Here is a 27,798-nt window from a genome sequence, read left to right as displayed (position 1 = left end):
CTGCCTCGCCCGGGAAGAGCGCAATGATGGTGCCAACTTGGGCCAGTGAAGCAACATCCTCCACAACTAGATTGAAGAACAAAACGACAGCAACTGTTCCCCTTCCCCCGATACCCCAGCGCTATTCCCATCCCCCCAATTCCCCAATTTAAAAAAAAAAATCTTAAAAAAAAAAATGAAACATTCAAAAGCATAACAATATCCATTCATTCATATGGTTTCTTGCTTGTGAACATATCAACTATTTTTGTCCTGACTCATGCACTTTGCTTTTAATAAATTACACAACGATTATGAAGCCACGACATGCTACAAACTTGAGATCAAATTCTAGAATTTATAGTTTCAAGCCGTCCTTTAAAATTTAGGAAGTTAAATAAATAGTGGGCCCTTTTGATATTAGCAATATTTGTTTTTATATTTAGCAAGATGCTACTTGGGCTTCTTGTAGTCTAGTAATACAATTTTTAAAGATTATAAAGTTCATTCATTATTGTGTTAATTTTCGCCAGAGGACCACGGTTGGGAGCCAAGCACCCCCAGCACTGCCAACCGTGGGGCATGTTTTTACAGAGACAAAAGGCGCTTCTGCTCCGAGTCTGTCAGGAAGCGCTGCGTTGCCCGTACGTCGGGAGGCAGAAGCTGGCTCCTCTCCATCCTGCACACACAGCTCGCAGGGCTCAGCGAACACGTTTGTGTGGCCAGGAAAGAGCTTGTAATGAAAACATCCTCTTTCAAGTTGTGCGGTGCTCTCTATTGCTCTGCTTTTCATTTGGGCTCTTTTTCATGAGAAAGTGTCACCGCAGCTCCCTACCAGGGGGCCCACGAGTGTCCATGCCGTGCCTGCGCTGAGAGGCGCAGTTCAATTCAAGGGCACTGCGTTACAACATACGACGTAGGCACTTCAGGGTCTATGTGACGCCAGTGTTTCTCTCAACTCCTTTGGAACCCGGAGAGGGGGTGGACATGAATGATTAAGCAGCACCCTCAAATCTCAGGAGGCAGAGGGTTCAAATGAGGGAATGGCAGGAGAAGGGGGCGGGAGGAAGGCGGCAGAGGGCGTGTTCTGATCATTCACTTCCCTACTCAGCTCCGCGGGCTCTGCCTTCCTGTCTGTGCCCAGTCTGAGACAAGCGCAGGCCTCGAGTGGCTGAGCCTCTCCTAACAGCACTGGGAAATGAGGCATATTCCCAGCATGCCAGGTCCTTACTGAGAAGACGTCAGCAACACCCAGGGCTCACCGCTCTGTGCACACAAAACAATCAGCAGCATTAATGTGAATAAATTATGCCAGAAAGCATGTAATTTACAAAAACTAACCTTGTACGTACTAGGTGACCATACTCTAAATGGGGCATGTTTTAAAAATTCCTGAAAGCTAGCACTGTCATCAAGTTTTCAGCAGTAGGCAGACTACCCTGTAAATCACAGCGTTATCAAAATTGAAACTGGTGAGTAAGCCATACGAAACAATTCCTTCAAACTTGGAAGCAGGGCAGACTTCTGAATCTTAACCCAGGTGTCTGTCAGAAACGGGCAATGAGGAAGCTACAAAGGACTAACTTTCTTCCAAGTACCCCTCCCTTCCCTGCCCACCAACACCGCCCGGCCCCCTGTGGGGTCAGGGAGGCCTCACTAGGGACAGTGGGCCGGCTCCCCACTCAGGTCCTCTATCGCTTACTGCTCCACAAACAGTCCAGGTCACAACAACTCCGAGCCGCAATGTCCCCTCATGTGTACGTGGAGATACTGCAGGGACTGTCCTGAGGGTTACATAAGACAACGCGCGTGCATGAGCCTCATTTCTGGGTAGTGGCTACATGTGTCTACAAAGCAGCGACACAGCAACGAATGAATGGATGTCAGACCTGTATTTCAGAGATGGTGGGGAAAGGGAGAAAATGCAATAATTATTACGGACTATGTACACTCAACTCGATATATTTTACAGAAGTTTACAAACTGCTTTTGCATATGTAAAGTAGTTGTAGAATTTGTAATGAAGCAACTTAATGCAAATAACATTTATTTTGTTAAGTATATTTCAGTTTAAAATAATTGTCAGTCACTAACTTGAAAAACCTAGAAGTGATTTCATATAAAGGAAATAATGTTAAATGATTAACAACTAAACCAAAAGATTCAGTTATAAGGTAAAAAAAACAACCAAAAAATTTTAATTTGCAATAAATACTGAAAAAGTCTCCTCATAAAGGGTTCAGCAGAGACATCCAACCAAACATTTCTACCACCAGGAAAAGGCCATCGTGTTGGTTTCACGGCAGAAACGAGAGAGAAAACCCATTTCACAGCACGCAGCTGCCTCGTGTGGGACGCCGACACCCCCCCAAGCGCCCGCCGGGGACACCAGGGGTGAGCCTGCAGTCGCCTCACACCCACCTGCACTTTCACTGCTTGGCTGCGGCCTGTGTATTAACAAAGCAAAGCAAACCCTACAGCTCAAAACCAACAGAGCAAAAACTAGTTTATTCCTTCAAGACACTTAAATTCTGCTTTCTTCACCGATTTTCCTCGGAAATACCTGTATTCCTGGGAACTGTCACCCACACAAACTTGGCTCAGGCACCCATCCCGATCCAGGTCACACTCCCAGTACAGCCGCTTACAGACCTCTTATTATAAGCACCACCCTCTCGGTTCTAAGTTCTACCTGAGCTCTATAATAAGCGCAAGTTTCCTAAACACGGAATAATTAGGCTAAAAAACTTACTTGAGGCCCTCAGAATAATACGTTCAAGGAAATACACTGGTCTATTAGAAGTTTCTGTTAGATGCTCACCTTGTACTTATTTTTATAAAGGAACCTTGTCTAGATTTCAAAGATAAACTCTCCACATATTCACGATCAATTGTACCTGTGATCTTACGGAAGATCTAAAAACTACAATTCCTTTGCAATGAAACACGAATGAGCGCCTGCTATCGTATTTCCGGGATGTAAGGTGCTGTTTTATTTCCCGCCCAAGGACCCGCTGCGAGCTGAAAGCTCACGACCACGACCTCATTCTGTGGCCTGGCCTCCATGCTCTTGCCTAAGACCTCCTAGAAAGTAAGCATCCAGGACAGTCACGTTCCCGGGAATCGTTGGGGACTCCAGCAACTCTCAGTGTCACTGCCAGCTCCAGGCATTCCTGCCTTTCCTCCTGTTCACGCTACCTGAATGCATCCCTCTAAGTCCCAGCCCGTCTCCACACCTTGCTCAGGCACTCGTCGGTTCTTTTAAAACCATTACTAAGCACTTAAGTCCCAGGCAATAAACAGACAAACAGAGTGTGTCTTTGCCTGTGATGGGGCTGCGTTCTAGTGGACAAGAGGCTTTTGCTTCTAAAATGATGACATCCACTTAGAGACGACCAGGGAGCTGTGCAGAGGGCTAGGGAGCTCTGAGGAAGACGAGTGCCGGAGTGAGTAGTCAGGGAGGGCTTCCAGGAGGCGGGGACATGCGCCTGGTCGTGGAGATAAGGTAAGAACTTTCCGAGCACTTCTTCATCTGTACTTGGGGCAAACTCCCTTAAGTTGGGACTAAAGGCAGGAGAGCCTGGAGGACAGTTACGACCTGAGTTCCAACCCCAGCTCCATTATTTTCAAGCTGTATGAACCGAACCCGTTTGTTTCCTCTAGGAGTTTCTTTCCTCATATCTGTGAAATGGGGAGATGAAAAGTCGGGCTTAAACAAGACACTCTCTAAGGCCATGCCGAGCACAGTCAGTCCTCAGGGAGGAGGCGAGTCCCCCGCTGGCTGCGGTGCGCCCTGACTGCCCTAGCCCCGGTCTCCTGCCCCCTTTACGGTGCTCGCTGCAACCGCCGCCCACCCCACCCCGACCGGTGCCTGGATTCGCCAGCTCGTTTCTGGGCCCAGCGCTCACTGCTCCTCAGTGTCCGCATGATGCCACCTCTCAATCCACTCAGTGGCCTGCCCATGTCACCTGCTCAGGGACTTTTCCTGACCACAGTTTGAAACAGCACCCCCTGGCCCCCATTGCCCTTGACTGCCAGGGTCTCCGGTCTGTCTCCTCCACAGAACATCAGCTCCGTGAAGGGGACTCACCTGTGGTCACCACCGCACCCAGCACCTAGAACGGGGCCTGGCACACAGCAGGCGCTCCGTTAAGTACTTGCTGCCTGAGTTAATGTAAAAGGGAACTGTACAGCGGAAGAATACCCAGTTTCGAGGGCTGCTAGGGCTTAAACGGGATGGAGCATGACAGAAGCGAAGTCACGGCCGGCCGGCCTCCAGTGAGACCCCAGCCTCAGCCCACGGCCTGGAGACAGACCTGGCTCACTGTGGGAAGCGGGTGCGGAGCCCCAGCCATCCAGGGGTCATTGGGGCCTCTCCCCCAGTGTCACTACACCCATGTGGTGCAGGGTCCCAGGCTGCGGGTAAAGAAATAGCCTGGAGCTTCAGTAACAGGGCGGGCTTTCTAGGTGTCAGCTCAATGCTTAGGGGTCAGGTGACAGACACAGGCAGCTGGCTGGCGAGATGGCATGTTTCTGGTCTTTGCGGAAGATACAAATATCCCCGTTAGTCCAGTTCCACCGACATGAGCAAGCCATCGGGGGAAGGAGAACGGATCAACAGGAGTCTAAAAAGCTGGCGCCGACACCAAACAGCCCCGGGACTCTGGGCACTCTGCCTGGATCTGTGAATCACCCAAGTGGTGGTGCGATACGGGACAGTGTTACTGACTCTGAGGGACGGACAGACTGACATGTGAAGAAAGAACACCCCGGAGGATGAAGGTGGGGTGCAGGGGCAAATTCCCGACTTCATTTGGCCAAAAACAGTGTGGGGAGGGGAGGGGCCGTGAGGGCTGGGTAAGGAGTCTAAACTTGGTCTGATGGATCACTAATGACTCCTGAAACCCTCTGGCTGGAGAATCGCCTGTGCAGTTCAATAAGGCTGGAGCAGGCAAAGAGCTACTACTGGAGGGGACTGCAGTCTGAGCCCCTAGTTAAGGGACAGCTAGGAGAAACAGGCAGGAGCATCAGGGGGCTTGGCTGGCACAGGCGCCACCCGGCGGCCAGATGATGACCGGTCAGTTGCTAAAGGAGCTCTGAGGTTTAACGGCTGAGGACTGAGGACGCTCGCTGATGCGGAAGGATGGGGAGTCAGGAGGAGGCAGGACAGCCGAGGTTCCGGGAAGACCTGCTCGGTTTCAGCACCAGTGGCAGAGTCCTGCCACCTCCCGGGAGGGCGTGACTAGAGCATGCGTGTACACACGTGTGTACACACATGTACACACGTGTACACACACACAGCCGCCAGGCATATCAGCATCCCCGGGCCTCGCCTGGGCACTGACACTTACTCAGAGCCAGCTGAAATGTCACCTGCTTTACAGACACACCACACCCTGTGATGGCCAGCCACTGCCCCTACTCTGGTTCACCGCGTTCACACTCAAGCTCACACTCACACTTACACACTCACACTCATGTGCTGGCCTTTCTCTCTGCAGTGAGATTACCAGCTCCCCAAAGGCCAGGTTTCCTCTCCCGGATCTCCGTTCCCACCATAAACTGAGCACGGCAGGCCCCACAGACGCACATGCTGAGTGCGGCTTAGGGACCCGGCATCCCTGCGGGGCTGGGAGGGTGCGGTGCAGGCCGCATGCAGGCACGGTCCAGGCCGCATGCAGGCACGGTCCAGGCACGGCCCACTCTACTTCAGAACATGCTGGCAGCCCTGCGGCCGTCAGGCCCCGACGCTGCCCAGCAGCACCTCCTCTCTACCCGGCTAGGACGCGGCCAGCGGCCTCATACGCCAGTGCCCCGACAGACATCCGGCACACGCGGCCGGTCACTAGAGTAACTTAGCCAAGCATAAAAACATGGCACAGTATTTATATGTCTTGAGAGGGGCTTATGGGGTGTTTGTGCACAATAAAATAGTAATAAGCCATTACATTTGTACACTGAAACACGAAAAGAACCCAGTCATCCACTAGGCAAAAGCATCGAACTAAATTTCAGGGAAAATTAATTCAGGCAAATTAAACTACCAGGAATTAGGCTTCTTCTAAGTCAGGTTGTCACATAGTAGAGTTATGAGAAAGCTAGTACATATTTTAGAAATGTAACACGTTTGTAAAACCAGATTATATACGTGCATATAGACACACACGTGTATCCGTATATATGCACATACAGTATATGGATTTTCAGACACCAAATGTGGGTCCAGAGAAGGTGCTACTTCCTTCCCCACCCCTACCCTCTGCTCTGTTTTCCACATTTGTCAACGGGGAACAAGACAGTACAGCACACTCATCACACCAACAAATAGTTAAGATAACACTCACACCCGTATCTTAACTATATTTTTAAAACAGCAATATTCGAACACCATTTTATGTTAATTGTGAAAGACCAAAACCATTAAAAAAATGTTTTACGTAACCTGAACTTAAAAAAATACATATACAAAGTATACTCTGTGAAATTCTGAATTGCAAAGATAAATTACAATGGCAACTTCAAAACTAAAAATTCACTCTGAGTATGATTAACATGACAGTAACACTGAAAAATAACTTGGAATTCTATATAATCTTGTGAGTAATCTGGTATTATACATGTTTCTCATCAAGAAAACATCTATGAGCCATACTTAAACCCATTTCATGGCGGTAAATTATGCAAAGCGGGCCAGTCGGATGCGTTACCTCTACAAGCTATTCCAGGAGTGATCAAAGTAAAAATGAACAGGCTTCTAACACGCACCGATCGCCCTCCCGCAGCGGCTGTGCGCGCTTCCATGGCAGCCTCTTACCTGACACGGAGACCGCGTGAGTCCGCACACCTTGCTTTTCGCTGTTGGCGAGCCTGCAAGAGAGGGGCCTGCTGTGAGGGCTGCGCTCAGGACCACACAGCCATCGCGGGCCCTATCGGCACCGCCACTTCGGTGGGGACACATTCCAGAGGGTGGGTTTTTAAAAAAATTGGATTCTACTGCCCAAAACCCTTAAAAGAAACAGATTGCTTTGATGTTTTAAAGATTAGAAATTAAGATAAACAACTGAAAGAACGTTGGACTGCTCTGAGAAAGCAACTCATGACTTAACACACTGCAATACCATTTAACGTGATGGATATGGTTAGATACAATTTTAAGTTTAAATCCTGGGCTGCAAGGGATTGCCCGTAAGTTATAAAATAGAGGGAAAAAATACCTGGGATTGAAATTTGCTCTCTAAAACATAATTTGAAATACTGTTGTGTGACTGGTCCTTCTTAAATTTAGAGCATGTATAAAAGCAGGTAGTATAATATATTAACATATTATAATTTGAACTGAAAACAGGTAAGCTTAATGTATCTGGCTACTGTTTCAAGAAATGGTTCAATGACATTCGTGTTTTACATATTTACCCACATAAAATAAAATTTTGGCCAAAAGTTTTTGCGACACTTAAAAACTGCAAGTGAAGTTCAGTTTGAAATTTTTGGAAAGCACAAAACATATAGAATAAAGGAACCCTACTGTCTTCAGATGTCGAAGTTTCTTTGATCTTTTTGTAAAACTTTTCTTCCAGATACATCAGCACTTACTATCAAAGTACTGAATAGAAATTTTTCCTAGTATATAGAATTTAATTTTTTTTTAAAGTTTATTGGGGGTGACAATGGTTAGGAAAGTTACATAGGTTTCAAAGTATATAGAATTCATACTAGGAAATATTTTAACTTAAAATATATCATTTTTAAGAACTAGAAATATTCAATATGCAACTGTAAAACTTGTCTACTGAGGAACTGTATTAAGGGGTCGCGGCATTAGGAAGGTTGAACTGCTGCTCTAGAGAATCCTGGAACCTGGGGTGGTCTTGAGGACTCCGACACAGGAGTCTACTGCAGAGGCTAAAATCGGGAGGGACCGGGGGAAGATAGTGGACAGGCGTGATGGGTTTGGGACAGGACTGAAGGAGTTGGTGATGGACTGGCAGTGGAGAGGGGGCAGGGCGGCACAAGGATGCCGGGTCCCCTCCTTCCCCAGCGGCCCCCAGCGGAGGTGTTCCTCTACAGGTGCGGGGGATTCTGGTCAACCTGCTCTCTGAGCACTCGACTGGGGTCGTTTACTGTCCTGCACATCTGCATGCCTAGATTTAACTTTCTTTGGGTCCCCAGTTCCTAACACACTGGCTGACAATAGAGACGTTATTAAGTAAGTTCTTATGGAAATACTATTCAATTTCTAAAATTTTATAGATCAACAAATCTATTAAGAAATTCATGACACCAACAAGTAAAAAATTAACATACATTACTTATTTTTTAATTTTCTCACTTGTAAAATAGCTGGATTTTCAGGTTCTTATACAGATTAGCAACAACAATAGAGTCACTGTTTAACAGGCCCCATCAGTATTATCACTGTATTTTTTAGTTCCCTGCCAAACTTAAAATAAAGGGAAAAATTCACTTTAAACTTTTGATGCAACCTAAATACATAACACGATTTACAACTAATTTGCTTTCTGGAAATATTTATTATCTGATTTCCTGACGTTTCTAGCACAGTGACTCACAATATGACAAAGGAGCACTTACTTTGGTATTGATGGCAAAGCCCGTTCGCCTTCTGGGGAGAAAAAAGAGAAGAAAATGGTAAGGTTCCTTCTACTCCTTTTGAAAGATTATGTGTAGAAATCAGAGAATGATGAGCACAGCCCTTCAGAGGAAATGATCACACTGTCCAGCTTAGTGTCACGCTTTTATTCTCACTATTTACAACCAACACCGGCTGACCAGAGGCACGTATTGCGTAAGAGGTATTGCCGAATGAAAGCAAAGCGCTCTGAAAGGTGAGGCTTTCTTCCGGTCAGAGCCAGCATCCCTGACCCACGGCCGGACACTCTGCACTGTGACTGACACCTCATCAGCAGCACCCCCAAACCTGGGCAGTAACACAGAGACACGGATCCACACGTGTGGCTGCCAGAGGGTCCGAGGCACCGCAGGAGCCCAGGCACAGGCGGGCCTGCAGGGCGGCGACCTGAAGGGCTCCCCAGTCATGGCCGTGCCGAGCGTGCCCAGGGGCATCTACCGATGGGGTCGTCTGCCACCAAAGACCGGGTGGGCTCGTCCCCTGGGGCACAGCGACTGGCTGCTGCTGGCCTCACAGTGAAGCTCAGGACTTTTTTCAGTGGTTGGGGGGACTCTCCCCACCCCTCCTTTTGTGAAGCAGGCAGCGTGGTGTCTCCATTTAATCTCTTTCATCTGGATTAATCGAATAGGCTCCTACAATCCAGCTACATCACTGCCAGAATAATCTTCCCCGAGTGTGAGTCCACCAGGTCAGCGCCCCGCTTAGAATTTTAGTGTCTCTCGATAGCTGGTGGGAGGACACGTCAGCACCTCAGCTTAACCCGCTAAGCCCTGCTCCACATCCATCGGCACACTACTCCTGTCTCCCGCGTTTGCAGGGTGGAGCTGGGACGTGCCCACCCACCACCCATTTCTCTGACGCTCCCCGGGCAGCCCCCTGGTACCACCCCGGTGCAGTCATTTGTGCGTCTGTCCCGAACTCCTCCCCGGGCATTTGCCCTTGACCTCAGGCCCATGAGCCCACTGAAGTCACCTTTGTCAGCGGTCTCTGGACTCACCCTCCACTGTTCCCTGCCGCTATGCGACTGCGCTTTGCTTTTCCCTGAACATGTCGTGCTGCCGTCACACACTCCACCCCTTGAAAGATGCTCTTCCTTCTGGTGGGACGACCCCTCCTCAGTCTTTCAAAGCCCCATTTAAGCACGATCTCCTCTAAGAGCCCCTCCTGGAATAGCTCAAGAGGCTGTGGACGGCCCTTCTGTATTAACTGAGCGTGTCCCACGTGTCAGATAACGCGAAGATTAGACTTCACCTGCCCACGGGCGTCCCTACACCCAGCAGAGCCCCTGGCACTCAGAGGCTCTCAGCTACTGTTGGGTAAATGAATAAAATCAGCCGTGGACCCCAGGTCAGTGGCTCTTTCTGAACAACTGCTTTTATACCTATAAGACAGAGATCATACTGCCTCATCTGCAGGGACAATTGTGACCTTAAATAACAGATTATACAGAAGGTGCCAAAAAATGTATACATATTTTAACCTTCTGTTGGGCACAACTGATCTCACAGCTTCATCGCACACAAAGATGCCGCTATGAAATACGTCTTTACTGTACTAAGTCACAAACACAACCGGCGATAGGTTACAGTGGAGGGGGAACAGAAGCGATGAGTCTTAGGTTAACTGTTCGATATTTGAAAATTTGTGTGCAATGAATCTGTGAGATCAGTTGAACCTGACAGAAGATTAAGAAAGGAAAAAAACTGTATTAAAATTGTAATATTCAATATATACCGATAACAAAAGATGAATACAATTTTTTGGCACCCCTTGTATTAACCACTGTATAATTCCAATTTCAAGCAAAACCCCCAAGTCAGACCATGCAGACCACAGCCAGACTAAGTGGAAAAGCCCGTCGTGAGTTCACTCTCCCGAGTGCTACCGCGTACCCCGCCCAACTCTGTCAATTAACGATCTGCTTTCAAACGACGCGTCAGTGCGGCTTCTGTCTGCCAGAAACTGAAACTTCTTCTTTCTCACAGGAAAAACACCCAGTTATTAAATATTTGGTTAATACAGACTTCCTGAGTAGCTCGGCAGGAGCAGAAGAAGGCTGCAAGCTTCACTGAAAGATTTTAAGAGCATCAATTTCCAGGAAGCAAGAATGCAAGAATATTGAGCAAAATGGCAACCAACACAAATGGCACCAGCATTATTAAAAAACAAGTACTCACTCACTAAAATGCCCAATTCGAGGAGTTAATTTTGAACATTGCTTTAAATTTATAAGTTGAATGAATAACACATGACCTCTCACGCTTCATGTGGTGTGGATCGCTTCACTGAATAAATTCTCCAAGAATAAGGGTGTGCCTTGTATTAACCTATGTTTTTATTTTGACTTTTAGAACTGAGACTTTCAACTTTGAAAAAAGTTCTTAGCTATTGTTTTTTAATTGAACAACTAATACAGGTTCATTGTAACAAATCTAAATCGTAAAGATATATAATGTGGAAGAAAGTGGAAAAGTTGACGCCCCTCCGCCCCACTTCAAATACAACTGCATCCTCCTTAAAAGTATCACTATCCAGTTGGGCACGTAACTTTCCAGGCTTCCAGACTCCCCTTATGCTTATACACGCACGCACGCACACACGCACTGGACTCCCCTTATGCTTATACACGCACGCACGCGCACACACACAGATATGCGCATGTAGGTTTTTAACACAAAATCAGTGCTACGTCATCATTCTTAACAGCTTGAATGTACTGTATCAGGAATGCTCCCTCATCTATTTAGTAACCTTCCTTCTGTGGCCACTCAGGTGATTTCTAACTGTGCTGTTATAAACACGGCTGAGTGGGCATCCTGTGCCAGTGGCTCGGCAGGGCCGATTGCTAGGAGGTGGCCCACTGGGCAGGGAGCCACTGCTGTCCCGTCCTCTGAACACGCCATGCCAATTTGCGTGGCCACCAACAGAGGGTGTGAGCAGTTTCCAACACGCATGCCAAGAACGGATGGTACCCGTCTTTCCCTCATCTAATAAACATGAAACGGCATCATCACTGTTTGTGTTCATTCGTTTACCGGACATCTGTGTGCCCGTTTTTATATGTACTGGGCTGTCTTATTTAATGAGCTGGGAGAACACTTGAAAAATCACAGATTTTAATGCTTTACTGGCTGTATTACAAGCGTTTTCCCTTCTGTGTCACAGCTTTAAAAAAAGTTTCTTTTACTAATAGAATCACTTGCATACTTATATAATGAACTCTATTAATCTGGTTCTTTGGATCTTCTGGGTTTTGTGTCATGCACCCCCTCGCTCGCAACATACAGTGTTTACTATACCCTACAAATAGGAAGTCTCCTTATGAACGATGAAATGGCGACCCTATATTAACCTGCATAGTTCTTTCCTCTGAGAATCTCACCAAAATCCAAAAGGTGCCATCAAGCTTTCCTGCGGGGGAGGGCAGGTGAGGCGACGGCCTATGGTAAGGGCCGAGGTCACGCAGAAACTTGGCGGACATGGTTCAGGGCACTGGGCTTGGGGCTCTTCCTGTGTTTTCCGCCCACTAAGTACCACCCTGAAAGTACTTGGTACACGGTGGACCACAGAACGAGCAAAAGGCACCTGGGCACGCTCAGAGCTCACACAGACGGCTTCCTGATCACGTGGAACTGCTATGGCCTGTTATTATAAGCACGTGAACACGATGGTACGCTGCTGACCGTGAAGCACTTCATGATCCAGGGAAGACAGATGGGGACGTGGAGAACCGCTATTTAAAGCACAGTGCCAGGAAAACAGTACATCAGAGTTGGAGAAACATGTTTTACACTTACGTATTTGAAATTAAAAAAAAAAAATCTAAATTAAAAAACGCATACGTGCTGTTGCCACGTGTTTCTGACTACTGTCCGTTAATAACACTTGACTTAAAATATTATCTGTTAGGCAATATGTTTGCTTTAGGTGTCTATTACAAAGCAGTCATGTAATAAATAAATACGCTGTGATTTAGAATAAGGGAAGTAAATTATCAAGCGTGATAATTCATTCTGTGAAGGCAACACAAACTTGGTAACACCAATGCTCTTCTGGGTTTGTATGAGAAGCATTTTCATGTATGCTCTTTTCATATGAATGAAGGATGTAATACATCTCATTTCATGAGATTTGATATCAAAATGTTTCTCCCCAGAGGAGAAGAAAACGGCACTTTGAAACCCAGCTCTGCGTCCGTGGCCACACCCCGCCGGGCCTTCCTGACCCTTTCCTCTGAACGCATCCTCGTTACAGAGGTGAGAGCTGGAAGGAATCCCGTGCTCATCCGCCACAGAGCGGCCTGCTCGATGGGGCTGCTGCGAACCGCCTACCACACTACAAAGCATCACTCTTCTCTTACAGGTGAGGGATCGCCAAGTCAAGGTTCATATCGTGTGTCAGGATCACACGGCCACTGGTAGCAGCAATGGGGACACAAGAGAATGACGCTTTGTGAACGCTGTCTGTGCCAGGCTCAGTTCCGCTCATGTATGTGGTCATCTGTCCCCCCAAGCGCCACAGAAGCCAGGTACCACTCTTTATGTTACACACGAGGGCACCGAGGCACAGAAAGGTCAGGTGCTTCACAGGTGGCAGCACAGGCAGCTCATGATTTGTACCCACAAGGTGATACGCCCCCGAAGCCCAGTGTTTCCTGCTCCACTGTGCTTTATCCTGGTGGGCATGTTTCCGTTTGATTATTTCGGAAGTCCCAATCTCTGAAACATCCCTTCTTCCTGCCTTACAAAAAGCCGCCTCATTTCCGAAGTGATGCTGCCTTCTTTTAGGATACTTAGGCATTCTAATCGCTGATTTTACATCGTGACTGAGAACCAATTTTGCTCTTGGACTGCTCTAAGCTTCTGAGATGTAGAAGAAAGAACAGGAAAGAGGCTTTATTTACATGTGTTTTAAGAGACTTAGAAAGCAAACAAACAAAAAAATCCAGAACATGATCCCAAAAGTTTACTTAAAAATACTAGAAGATATTCCAAGTATGCTGCTCAAAACACAGCCGCTTTCTTTAAGCTCTACTCAAACCCAGCTCTTAGGCCGTGAGCGGGACCACTCCCCCAGGAAAACAAGAACACAGGTTTACTGGGCTGAGCCAGTCGTTTCCTCTTCATAATCACAGGTATGGAGAGAATTAGAGGCTGGTGGGGGTGGGCTCGCCTGGCGGGTAGGTGGGAACGCGCAGACAGAAACGGCAGCTCACCTTTCTGGGGTCTGATGATAAAGGACTGCGTGGCTCCATTCACCAGCCGGCAGTAGCCATCGATCAGGTCAGCCATGTTCTCAGCGATGGTTAGCGACGGTGCTGTCACTGTCAGAGGCTAAACAGGGGGAGACCAAGAAAGAGCCGTCATTGTTCCTCCGATAATCAAAGGGACAGCTGTGCCATGCATGACATCAGACCGCTGGATGCACTTGAGAACAGGCAGGAGTGGGGGTGGGACAAGCCTGTCATAAGGTCTGAGGAAAAAAGCGTGTTTGACATTTGAGGATGTTATCCCTCTCCTATGTGACAGAAGGCAAATCCAGATGAAAAGAGAAAAAGCACTTAAACTGAGACTCACTTTCTAGAACAAAAAGGGGTAAACAAATATTTTCCTTCAGAATATCTGGCCCCTCTGGCACATTCTAACTAAGGGAAGAACTTAGACAATCATTAAGTTAAAGTATGGCTTCCTTTAGAAACTAGACTAATGTGGGGTAAATTTTATCAACCATCCACCATAATTTTTCTAACATTAAAGTAGTCAAATTTCATTATTTTTAGCATGCATAGCATGTTCTGCCTACGAGCTTTGGAGTCACTCTAATATAAAACACGCAATTTTGATAAACTTCCTAGAGACCTATCGTTACGTGCTATCCAGGAGACAATCAAAGATGTACCTTATTTCAAATGCAGGTATATGCTAATTCACGCAGTTTTCATAACCCCCTTAATGAACAATTTATTTTATCTGCATTATTCTAATATTATTTGGGGGAAAGCAAAAAAGAAAGGACAGTCTGAAAACGATGGTGCAAACAAGAACATTCCCGAATTACCTGCAGAAAATAGCAGTTTGCAGTCAAGTTTCAGTCTTTTATGGTTTCATACATTTAATTCAAGGCAGACAGGGACGAGAACCGGGGAGGAGCACTGCAAGTGGCCCCACCCAAAGGGGCTGCTGTGAGGCAGGCCTGACGCAGGCGCGGGGCTGCACCGATGGCGAGCAGCACACGTGCTCGTGTGCGCGCGCGACTCGGGTGACCCGCTGGCGCAGTCAGACTCCTGTGTGTGAGCATTCCTCGTCTATGTGCAGAAAGGGCCATCTTAGGCAGTGTTTGCCAAATGGTCGCTTCTCGTGCCACACCTGGCTTTATTGTGCATGCTCTGGGTACCGTGGGACGGCCATGTCTGCCCCCCTTACTGGGACCATGCTTAACCTCTTGTGCTCAGTTTCCTCAGCTATGCAACGGGGACCACCAAGGCGTCTCAAAGTGCCTCTGTCCTGAGAATGGCAGGTGCTGCTCCTGGCTTCTGTGTAAAGTGTTGGAACAGTGAGTGACAGAGGCAGGAGGAAGCATCAGCCGCTGCTGCTGTGGTTATAATTATAATTATTACCACCCAGAGAGCGTCACATACAGAGCAGTCTGGGAGGTAAGTCCACAGAATATACAAGTATCTCTATAGAACTCTAGCGAGTTGATGTCCTTGGTAATTCACAGTAATCTTCAATCATCTTCACAACAATGCTCCTGATTGATTTTTAAACCCGTCTCCTATTCTGCTCTGGGGGCATGTCATCATTATGATTTGTACTCTAACACTTACTACACAAGGAACAGGTAATGCTTGTGATGGCCCGTGAAGACTTCACCCTAAAACATCATTATTCCTACCGCGCACTCCGTTTATTTAGCTGGCCGTGAACTTGCCGTACCTCGGGTGCGCCGGCTATTTTCAACTGGAGCGTTCCTTTCCTGTCCTTGTCTTCGCTGTTGGAATACTGAATGGTCTGCACTTGATTGAAGTCAGCCAGGTGTGTGGGCTTAGGAAAGAAAAGACACAGACTGTGGACCACACACAGAAGCCTGACTTCACTCCATCTGAGTTCTCACAGTGCCGACCTCCATCCCGCTCTCCTGAACACACCCTCCCTAAGACGGGGTGTCTGCAGGGAAGTGGACTGTCTAAGAGGCACTCAGGGGGGCCAGGGAGGAGCATGCCCTCCTAGGAGGGGGTCACTGGGACCTGAGAGAGGAAACGCAAGACAGAAGGAAGTGGGAGGGGCCCTGAAGACTCCTCGCAGGCCTGGGGGTAAGGTGAGCGTGTGAAATTCCTGATCAGAGTGACCACTCTGCTCTCCTTCCCACAGAGGGGCCTGGGCCTACTCCCAACACACCCTGAGCCTGAATAAGTCTGTGGAACTTCCTCCAGGTGCGAGTGGGACAGAGCTGGGGAGGCAGGAGGTATCCGAAGGACCCTTCCCACGTAGACAGGCCAAAACAGGCTGTTCCGTTTGCCAAGCAGAATAAACTCTTTTCTTCTTACAAAACAAAGTATGCCCACCAATCTCATATCCTTCTATTGGGTCTTTGGAAAAGTCATGACACATGTTTGCAACAGATGGCACTAGAGTCTTTTGCATCTATGTTATTGCTATGTCATTTGATAGCTGACAGTTCTAGCTTCATTCTAAAAAAAAGGGAGCGATTTGGGGCCGGCCAAGTGGCTCAGTTGGTTAAGAGCTCACTCAAGAGTTTGAGCTCTGAGCAACAGTAGTTCAATTCCCAGCCCGAGCTGAGCAACCGCTGAGCTGCCAACAGATGGCAGGATGGCTCAGCTTAAAAAAAAAAAGAGCGATTTGGTTGAGTTTTGGAGATTTTATAACAAGTTGAAGATGGAAGACCAAACTGTGTATTTTTGCCATATTTTACTGTTTTACTTCCATAAAGGGAAGAACGCGCATCAAACTTGTGAAAAGTTGCATAAAGTTTACGGTGACAATGCTCTACAAGAACGTCAGTGCCAACGATGGTTCACGAAATTCCGTGCTGGTGATTTTGATCTCAACGATGCTCCTCAGCCTGGGAGGCCCACCGACGTGGATGACGACAAAGGCATTGATCAAGTCAAACCCACGTTATATGACACAAGAGATTGCATCCATCATCATTCAAGTGTTCACAACCACCTGAAGAAGCTGGGATACATAAGCAAGCTTGATATTTGGGTTCCGCATGAACTCAAAGAAGTACATTTAATGGCGCGTATAAACATCTGCAATGTGCTCATTAAACGTGAGGGAAACAATCCTTTTTTGAAGCGACTGATAACTGGTGATGAGAAGTAGATTGTTTACAACAATGTGGTGCACAAACGGTCTTGGTCCCGACGTGATGATTCGCCTCAAACGACATCGAAAGCAGACATTCATCAGAGGAAGGTTATGCCTTCAGTGTGGTGGGGTTTTAAAGGTATCGCGTTTTTCGAGCTCCTAACAAGGAACCAAACAATCAATTCGAATGTGTTCTGTCGGCAATTGGGTAATTTGAAGGAACCCATCATCCAGAAATGTCCAAAGCTTGTTAATTGTAAAGGAACTGTGTTTCATCGCGACAACGCGAGACCACACACAAGTTTGATCACCCGTCAAAAATTGTTGGAGCTTGGATGGAATGTGTTGTCACACCCACCATACTCTCCTAACCTTCTGCCGTCAGACTTCCACTTGTCTCACTCTCTTCAAAACTCCTTGCATGGTATAACGCTCAATTCAGATGAGGCTGTAAATCAGCACTTTCTTCAGTTTTTCGCAAATAAAGACAGGTCCTTCTATGAATGAGGAATTATGAAGCTCACTAAAAGATGGCAAAAGGTTATCGAACAAAACTGGAAGTATATCACTGATTGATCTTTGTTCTTTATATAGATATATGACCTTTGAAAAACAGACAAAATACGTCATGACTTTTCCGAAGATCCAACAGTGACGATTACTTTGCATGTGAAGATTCCTACACATTTATTCAAAACGATTAGCCTGTTAAGGCCTCTCGCTCTCAGGATATCATGGGTATCAGCCTCTCCCGCCAAGTGCTCCACTCAGCACAGGTCATGCCACTGGGACTGAGCTGGAATTCTGGTTCAGAGAGTGACAGACTCAGCGTCCCTTCAGAGCACAGCATCTTTACAGCTCTGCTTCCAGGCACAGGGGTGTCTGTCTGTAGGGCTGTCCTGCCTTCACACGGGTGTCCACAGGCAGCCCCCACCCTTCCTGCCCCGGCCTCAGGACAGCAGCAGCGTGGCCGTAGGCATGTGCTCGCTGGCATCTCCTGCCCCCTCTCTGGTTCTGTCGCAGTCCCTTTGCTAGCTTCTCCCCTGCTCAGCCTGTAAGTGGTCATGTGCCAGAGCACTTTGAGAGTTCCCTGTTCCACCCCCAGCTCAGCTCAGCCCGGCCCAGCCCAGGTAGGACCCATTTCCTTGGCTTGATTGTTCTTTACCCACAACCAAGCCCAGCGGGGGGCGTGTGTTGTGTGCACAGACAGCCGCTGCTGCACTTACATTGCAGCCCTTGTCGGTGAGGTAACTGATGCCTTCCTCGGGGCCGATCGCCAGCTCCACCGAAATAATCCAGCTTGACTTTTGAAGGCGAGACAGGTGAGGACAGATGTGCCAAGGAAAAAGAGATATTTTAGATAAAGAGCCATGGACATTTGAAAGAGCCAACGGGGGGCTGGCTTAGTTTGCATTAACCTATGTAACCAAATAACATAAACTAGTTAGAACTTCATCGATCCAATCAATGTCTGGGGCAGAGATACGCTATGCTCATCCGCGTGGGTCTGAAGCTAACGGTTTCTCTGGGAAGGTGATCTGAATAAGTAAACTAGCCTTTGGAGAACAGTTCATCAACAAATCACAGGGCTAGAAAAAAAATCCAATTATGAACATGGGCATGCTATGTAAAAAAGGTAATTTTATTCTCACATCATTTTTTTTGGCGTTTTTCCCACCGTAAAATGACAAAACAATATCCTCATGTTGTTAAAAATGTTAATAGACAAATTCTATTTCAATCAGAAATGTGGATATACATGGATAAGAAAAAGCCAAAGAAGTCAAGCCCATACTCACACCAAGAGCACACTTGAAGCATTCTTTATCAAATCTGTACACTGGAGACAGGATCTCAAAGAACTTCAGAATACTTTCTTCTCTGTTAAGGTTGGCGAACTGTCTAAATGTCTGTTGGATCAGTTTCCTTAGTGTTTTGGCCTGCAGGACACAATCACGAAAATCTTTTCAGAGTCAACAGTGAGTACAGACCATAGCAGCACTAGCGAGCAGAAAGGACGCGGTCCCCACCCCCTCTGAGTCCCACCTACGCTCATATCGCTACAAATGGCGTACTGATCAGGGACTTCTCTCTTTTTGTAAATAATTGGGATAAAACACACAACGCAGAATATACTATCTTAACCATTTTTAACTGTACAGTTCAGTGGTTTCGCGCTTTATTTGTTAAAGAGAAACCTGTAAGGTGGTAATTTGCTCATTAGAACATGTCGAACATCAGTCACTGAAAGCGGGCCCCGCGTCTGCCCATGACAGGGACAAGGTGAAAGTGAAGGTGAAGGCTCAAGGCGCTCGCACGCCCGCGGCTGGGGGCAAAGTCGGTACAGCCTTTCTGAGGGACAACTTGGCAAATTAAACACCTTCAAAAACCACAGGTCTTGACCCAGAAATTAAAACCCCAGGACTTGATTCTTTAGGGGTGATTACAGACGTGCACAGGCGCAGCATCGGGAGGCTCACTGCGGGGCTGTCTGAGAACACATGGCCGGGCCACACACACGGTGCCTGCCCGTCTGCCCACCCAGTGCTCTGCGCAGCCCTAAGGACTAGTCAGTGGCACATGAAGTATTACAAAGCAGTGTGCACACAGACACTTCTACTGGGAGCGCAGGGTGGGACGCCCACAGATGCGTGTGAGCACGGCATCAGTGCACACAGGGACGTCACCCAGTGTGCCCCTTTCTCTCTGCAGGAAACAAGGCAACTATGCAAGCTGCTCAGTTTTACGCCAATTCACACGCAGAGAAAACTACTCGGAATGTGATGCTCCTACATGACGCAGTGTTAGGTCGAATCATCAGAAAATGCTGCCGTTCAGCCATTTGGAACTACGGAAATCATTTCATGTTACTCAACCTAATATTTATCAGCTGCTGCTAGCAACAGTGGACCCTAGGGCTTCCCAGATGAGAAGGTTATGATGTAATGCTACAGAAAATGTCCAATAAAAGAATAATAGGCTGAGAAGACATTAACTGAAGAATTATCTCTCCACCCACCAAATGCTAAAGATACATGTTAACACTATATGCAAAACACGCTTTAAAAAAATGACGTATACATTGACATATAACACTGTATTAGTTTTAGATGTACAACATAATGATTCAATATTTGTATATATTGTGAAATGAATGTCACGATAAGTCTGGTTAACATCCATCACCTCACATAATTGCAAAAATTTTTTTCTTGTGATAAGAACTTTTAAGAGAACACTTAGGTCGCTTCCATGTCTTGCTACTGTGAATAACGCTGCGTGAGCACGGGTGCAGACACCTAAAGTGTGCCGCTTTTCACCCTCTCTCCAAGGGCCTGTACCAGGTGGTCACTTCCCAGGCAGACACCAGGCTTCACTCTCGCGGGCACCCCACCCAGGCGCTGCCCCCAGCAGATGTCAGGAACTGACTGCTGAATGACTGCTAGCCAGGCTTTTCTGTGCCCGACAACATGGTAAGCCTGCCATGGTCACCTAATGGTCACAGACATGAGGTGACGCCCACTTTCCCTGAGAATAAAATCCGGCGCCCTGACGGTGCTCTGGGAAAACATCGGATTGCCGGGAATTGTAGAGCTACTTCAAAAACCAAGTAACTGTCGATCTCTTACCAGTTCTCGTTCTGCAACCGGATTTCTATTGTGAGCTTTATGTAAATGAATGGAGATCTAGGTGTGTGGAGATCTGCTGCCTAGTCGTGGATGTTCAGAAGAGCCATGAGTAGCACGGAGGGAACCACAGGCTCTTCACCCACTCCCCACGCACGCCGTCCACGAGCGGCACGTGTGTCAGACTAAGAAACCGACACCGCGCAGCGTGCCCTCAGCCTTCCTTCCCTGTGTGCCCTCTCACACCCTTTCACTGTCCCGGATGCCATGCACCTTTCCTCCTGCCGCTTCCGTCTCCCGCAGCTGTGACAGCTCTGGACACTTCTGAAAAGCCACGCTCAAAAGCTGTCCTAGGAAGATCTACCTGCCATCAATATGACTAGAATAGCTCAACTTTGCACATCCTGCTTTTACAGGTCAGGGAGAAGCACATACCACGGGGGAGGTGTCTGCATGATGTGGTCATCTGATTACGATAAACCAAGCTCTAATTACCTTGACAGAATCCAGTAAACTCCTAGGAAAAAATCGCTTCAAACCAACATCTTTTCTGAAATATAAAAAGAAGTGTATTAACAAATAACACCGCCAAATCAATTAATATAGTGACACTTTGCAAGAACATAAAAGCCATTTCACTGGTTTCTCCTCCCACATGTTATTCAGGAAGGAAGGGTCATAAAGTTCCAGCAAAGTCACAGAAGGGGCGGGGCAAGTCATTTTCTAGATACATGCAGAAAACATCAACACAACTGGGTTTAAGTAGAAAGTCTTTTTTCTAAACACGTACTGAAAATCCATTTAAAATACTGCCTCTTTGCCAACTACAATGTATAAATAAACTGTTACTTTCCAAATACTGCTGGAAGGTTAGCCTTATAAACATCAGTTCCATATGGGTAATGCTGTATTTGCTGAAAAAGCAGACTGGCCCGATTAGGGAAAGATTTGGGAAATATTATGGAACTCTTTAAAAAGAAGCATCGTTGCACTAGTCCTAAAAGTTGTCTAGTTTTAAAAATAAACTTTTTTGATTAAGGGACTCATTCATTCACCTAATCAAGGTTTATCATCTCATTTTTACATAGGAAACAAAGAGAGAGAAATTACGTGATTTGCCTAAGGTCAAAAAGCTAAATGTGTAAAAATATTGGAAATCCAAGTGACTTCATTTAAATGAGGCTACAAAACCAATCATTGTTATCAAGAGCCTCAAAGCGCCCTGGCCAGGCAAATAGATGTGAAGAAGACCCTGTTCTTTTTGCCGACTTACTTTGGGTAGCAAGTGACCCAGGACTTTTGGCCACTAGATGGCAGTCATGTGCTGGGGAGATGAAATAAAAAGCCTGGAGACACTGAGGAATGTCAGGGCAGATGCGTGGGAAATCAAAACGGTCAACACTTAGAAAAGCGAAAGGCAGGTAGGTATCTTTCAGAATTACACAAGGAAACAATTAACTCAATATAAAATATAAACAAAATAACACAGGGATGAGTGTCTGTAACTGTAAGTTAGCTGGCATCATAAACAACCACAGAAACCATGTCAGTTCATATGGTGGGTCCTATATCCAAACATCCTAATCCTCTACTCCATAATCTGACTAGTTAGGACCTAAACCAACTCCAAACTGGGTCTCGGTTCTCACTGTCTCACTCTGTGTTTATCATTACATTCACCACACCCTTACGAAATGTTTTCTCGGCTTCTAAGGCAGTTTTCAGGTTTAACTATCAGTTATTCACGAACTCCTCGTTTTCCATTTATTTTTCTAACCGCATTAGGTTGTAACTTTTCTTCCATATCTTTTCAGATCTACTTTGATTACAGGATATGAAGAGGGGAAAGTGTCCACCCAAGTCCTGCCCTGTCTTGTGACCTCCTACAAAGACAAGGACTTTGCATTTTAAGGACTTTGGTGCTAATCACATAAGTAGCAGCAAAATAAGCACATAAAAGAAAAACAAACACCCTAAAATCTCCAGGCACATTCCTGAGCATTTCCTTCCCAAGCAAGTATTCCATAATAAAAAGCACTTCTTCTGGTAACGTGGCTGACCTAACACCTGTACACCTCAGGTTCTCTGTCTGTAAGTGGCCACGTGCCCTCTGAGCCACAGTGGCCCGGCTTCCAGTTCTGTGTGCTTCAACCTCACTTGAGCCCAAACTCTACACACCTGCAAGATAATGTGACTAAAACAAGAAACCCTACTTACGCGTCATAAACAAAACACAACTACTGGCCTTTATTATAAGTAAATAACTGTGTAAATAACTGTCAAAGGGTAGGCCCCAAATGCATGAAAACCCATGTGACAAAAAACCAGCTTACACGGACTTTTTAAGAATCCTGCCAAACCCCAAGTCCCAAACTCAAGTAGGAGCATGTTGATTCTCACGCATTCAAAGGCACCTTTCTAACCCCGCACAGCTGACAAGATACTAACGCTGGTGAGAGCTGCACTGGCCACTGCACTGGCCACACGAAGCTACTTGTACTTAATACGCGTTCAAGTTACATTGAAAAGTCTAGTTCCCAGTCGTAATAGCTGCATTTCAAGTGCTCAGTGGCCCATTTGGCTAACGGCTCTCTCCCGTGCTGCCTGGGGCTGACTGGTCCTTCTGAAGACCGTACTGGAATGCATCCGACTGGTAACGGCCTGACCCCTGGACACACACCCTTCACGATAAGGTATTCTGTCCACAACCAACAGGCGGTTTCCAGCCGTTACCCGACGGTCCACTCCTCTATGCCTTCGCAAAAGCTGGTCCTCCTTTGTCGGATGGACTCAGTGCCCAAGTGGCAACCCCGCCTGCCCACACTCCTTCCTCAAAAGTCAGGGTGGAGAATGATCTCAGGCATCAAGTGCCACCCCCGACACCCTCCAGAAACGGCTATGTCAGTTCCTAGTATGTTACTTTACAATTTTGTTTAATCTTACTTCCGAGAGACTCCCTTCTAGCTGTCAGCTTCTTGAGGGTGGAAATTTTGTATTAATTCCTTAACCTCTAGCACTCAGCTGCCAGGGGCTCAGCAGATGCTTGATAATGTTTGTTCCATGAACTAATTAATAAAAAAATACGTGGGCAAAGGAACAGATAACCGACCCAATAACCACTTAGGGAAACCCACTCCCGTTTTTCCTGAGCCTCCATGTGACCTGAGGACAGACCTCTCATTCGTCTACAGCATCAGCTGAAGGGCAGAGAGGGTCTGCTTACAAGCATTCTGCCTGGTGGGGTATCCTAGCTGATCTCTAGAGTTTTGCACTCAACTCCAACCAGATCCTTTTTGTCCTTATTGACCTGCTCAGGGGCCCAGCACAGACGACAGGTCTGTCGCACTCACACCGTCACTAAGGCTTAGTGAGCATCTGCTGTGACCTGCACACCGTCACGGCCCTTACATCACACTATCATACGACACCGGAAGTCAGGGATGAGCTAGCTTTCAGCGTCCTGAAACATCACAGGCCGCCTAGGTCGCGCTCACTCAATCCTCACAACCTGGCCCAAAGGAGGCTCGTGCAACTATTAATACCAAAAATACCTGTCCCAGCTACTACTGCCAGCTATTGTTTCAATGGTCGTACCTGTTTGCAACTGATTTCCAAAAATATTTACTTCCTTTATTTTTAAATAAACATAACTCCCCTGCAAAATCTTGTTTTCAAAATGGCGAGTTATCAAACTTTCATTCCAGTGTGATAGTGGTTGGGGTGACCTAAAAAGTCCAAATAAAACCCAAAGCCATGTAAAAAGTCTCTGTTTCAAGTAGAGTGGTTATAGATAACCTTCCACTTCGTTTTACCAACATCTTCCAAACGGCACAAGCATTGCAATAATAAAATGGCCAGAAAAGTAAGTGTTGACCAAGAGTTGAAGCACTGCTAATGAAAAAACTGACTTCCTAGGATATAACAAATATCAACTATCTTTTGCAAATTATCAAAAGATGAAGAGCAGAACTTCTAGCACCCCAAGATACAAGCTCCAGCTTGGCTTATATGCATTTAAAACAATCTAAGGTAATAGTCAAACAAACGGCAAATTAGTATCATTGCCGAAAACATTTTCAAGTATTCTAAATTTTCTGATACATGAGCAACAGATAACTTCCATATATCTACTTTTTTTTTTTACTAAGGAAAAAAATTCCTTAATAAGCTTTCAAAAAGAACATAAATAATAATTTATAGGCAACTATAGATTTCAGTATAAATTCAAAGTGAAACTTTCACCCCAATATGACTAAATATAGAGACAAAAGTTTATTATGTGTCTGTTAACATACCATTGATAGCATCAGCCTTAAGACACTTACCAACAAATTTAAACGTTTGCTCACACAATTACTGTCACCAAGACTCTTAATAAAGCTTTCCCTCTTGCAGATAAAAAAAAAGTTTCAGAAACAGTAGTGTTTTAGATTTAATATTTAATTTTAAGGAAAGGTAAACTAATAAACACTACAGTTTGAAGAATGACTCAGTTCTGAATACTTGCTTTTCGAAGGGCCAGTTTGGGTGTGTGATACTCACTCTAATACTTCATAGTTAGACTTCTTCTCTAGTGCATTGCCCCGCATCTCCCAGTACGACCGCCTGAAATCAGGAGAGACAGGAACTTTCACATGTATGCAGAGAATGTCTGTTGTTAAATGATAAAAACTGCGAAGGCAGGACCTAACCACAGCTACTCTGTGGCTCGGCCTCAGGCCTTCCAATGAGCTTTGAATAAGGAATGAACTTGAACCCCAGCACTGTCCCAACATCCCAATGAGGCATAATCAGCTAACACAGACCTTATTTCTACTGAACAATCTCGTTTTCCCTTTTAACATGAAGCAGGTCTGGCTCTCTGTAAAGACGACACACAGACTCCAGTTGTAGGAGAGATGAGCTAAACTCACTCCTCTGTCCTCCATCTGTTCTCGAGAGATGGCACACACAAGCAGAGCAGCCATGGGCGCACAGGCACATGGGCGGCTGCTGCGACCAGGTGCGCGTCACACCCACTCCTGCAGAGGCACGTGCCACACACGTGATGGAATGAGAGACCTAATTCAGAATCTTCTCCAGGTTTTACTCACGTCTTATTGATAATCTTCATGAGGAAAAGGAAAAAACCGGGATAATTTCCAGAAATAAAGGAAACCACCGACGAGTAGAGACCGCCACGCGCAGCTATCCCCTTACCGTATTTCTAGACAGCCCAGCTTCAGAGCAGTGTCCTGATCCACTTGGTCGGCGATCTCTAACATGTAATCGCTCTTCACCTACAATGAGAAGGAATGGGGAAACAGTGCTGCTAAAAAGAGCCACATAAGACGTATTCACCCAAGAAATGCTCCCGGGTCCCTCTCACACACTATCCATACTGTGTCATTGACTCTGTGTGATGCTGGATATGACTATGAGCAATACCCCAAAACAGTGCAAGAAACAGAGTGGTCTCTCCCACCAAGAAGAGCTTATAATCTATGAGCACTTAAACGGGGCTTTAAGAAACAACTACCACCATCTGAATTAACATCCATGCTGGCAAACTGAACGCCAGAAGGGAGGTCTCCATTTCCACCCAAATGTGCAGAGGACGTACTTTCTGAACTCAAACGTCAGTTCCCACAGCATTTCTGGACCTTGGCACAGGGGCAAAAAGAATGTACCTATTTCAAAATCCATTTAAACCTGCAACTGATGTGCTCCCACCACCTAACCATCAACCGTGAGTGATTCATCTGCTTAAAGTCTGATATAAAGCAAAGAATCTAACAGAATTTTATAAATGCCTTCCAACAACGATTATACTCAACTGAAGTAACTGACAGACTGTATCAGTGTTAGAGAACACCTATCAGAGTGAAGAGATTTTCAAAGGTGAAATATGGAAAACCTGACAGACTAGTACTAAGGGGTCACACCATGTGTCAGCAGGTTTGGATGACAGGGAGCACCATTCTGAACCTCAGTTACGTGAAATGTTATCTGCCCCCATTCCTCTCATTGGTAGGCCTGTATTACAAAAAACTGCACTCGGCTATTAGATTACGAATTGTACCCAACCAAACTGTGAAAACTCGTCTTGTCTCTTGTTATACAGTATTGTTTTTTTTTTTAAACTGAGCCATCCTGCCACCTGTTGGCAGCTCAGCAGCAGCTCAGCTCGCGCCGGGAATCAAACCGGCGACCCAGTATTTCTTAATACCCCTGATTTTGCCTCCTGTTCCTCAACTCTACAATGTTTACTCTCTGGCCTTTACAGAGAAGTATGCTGACCTCTGCCCTGGACAAGTTCCAGACTATAGTCCCGAGCCTGTCAGTTAGTAACTTGGTCTACGGTATACTGCATAGTTCATCGTTTGACCTTCCCTTGCAAAGACCCCACCTCCCCACTCTCCCATTATGATCTCTCTATTTTACATGCCTGGCAAAGCCAATGCACACAGAAACAAACCACACACCTCCTTTCCCTGCGCATTGCCGAGCAACCGGAGAAACTACAGACAGCCTCGCTTCCAGTTCATGATGATAAACCTAAATGGGCAGCTGGAAATTCACCAATGCCTGCCCAGGAAGTTTGCCAGCACACTGACTCTTCCTTTCTCCAGTCAACCTGCCACATCTCTTTCTTAGAGAAAATAACAGTCTTCAGATAGGAACGCTCTCTGACGCGCCGAGAATTTATCACCTGCCGACGTGCACGTGCACTGACCTCCTTATCCCTCCTCTTGTGGCAGCAGCAACGGACCACCGGCTGCTGTTTCTGCGCCGAGCGCCACTTCCTCTCACTGCTGCATCAGCAGAGACCTCAGTGGTCGATAAGCACTGACTGACTGAATGAATGAGCAAATGAATGAATGCACAGTGCCAAGCTGAGTTTAGGGGCTTGTTTGTGTAAACGTTATTTTCCACGTAAGACTTACAAACAATGGGAATTTCTATCCCTTATACACAGTAGGCATTTGAGGCTGAGTCAATGGAACTGAACCACTCAATCCACTGAGTAAAAAGCTTCAAGTCTAGAATCATTTTGTTTACACTTCAATTGGCTCTTTCTCCTACATAGTAGGAAAAAAACCCAAATTTAAAGACTAAGCTTTTGCCTAAGTAGGTTTATTATCAAACTCAAAAATAAAGGCACAAGGGCTACATCAGGAATGACATATATGCGTCAGAGAAGCAGCACAGTTGTTGAGACAGGAACATG

At 46.3% G+C, this 27,798-nt stretch overlaps 1 protein-coding gene across 18 annotated transcripts in view; it reads right to left on the bottom strand.

The window, feature by feature from the left end:
- Window positions 1-27,798, bottom strand: part of PTK2 (protein tyrosine kinase 2) — a 188,561-nt gene that overhangs the window by 71,895 nt on the left and 88,868 nt on the right. For all 18 annotated transcript variants that reach the window (XM_019657844.1, XM_019657843.1, XM_019657827.1 and 15 more), the window contains 9 exons: window positions 25,788-25,867; window positions 25,131-25,193; window positions 21,084-21,138; window positions 18,762-18,902; window positions 18,189-18,266; window positions 15,565-15,672; window positions 13,845-13,962; window positions 8,572-8,602; window positions 6,794-6,846 (listed from right to left, as the gene is read on the bottom strand). In XM_019657844.1, coding sequence (XP_019513389.1) covers window positions 6,794-6,846; window positions 8,572-8,602; window positions 13,845-13,962; window positions 15,565-15,672; window positions 18,189-18,266; window positions 18,762-18,902; window positions 21,084-21,138; window positions 25,131-25,193; window positions 25,788-25,867 — 727 coding nt within the window. The remainder of the gene's footprint in view (window positions 1-6,793; window positions 6,847-8,571; window positions 8,603-13,844; window positions 13,963-15,564; window positions 15,673-18,188; window positions 18,267-18,761; window positions 18,903-21,083; window positions 21,139-25,130; window positions 25,194-25,787; window positions 25,868-27,798) is intronic.

Source organism: Hipposideros armiger, unplaced genomic scaffold (assembly GCF_001890085.2).
Source record: "Hipposideros armiger isolate ML-2016 unplaced genomic scaffold, ASM189008v1 scaffold_280, whole genome shotgun sequence".
In the NCBI taxonomy this organism is placed as follows: domain Eukaryota; kingdom Metazoa; phylum Chordata; class Mammalia; order Chiroptera; family Hipposideridae; genus Hipposideros; species Hipposideros armiger.
This window is presented reverse-complemented; position numbering and strand designations above follow the sequence as displayed.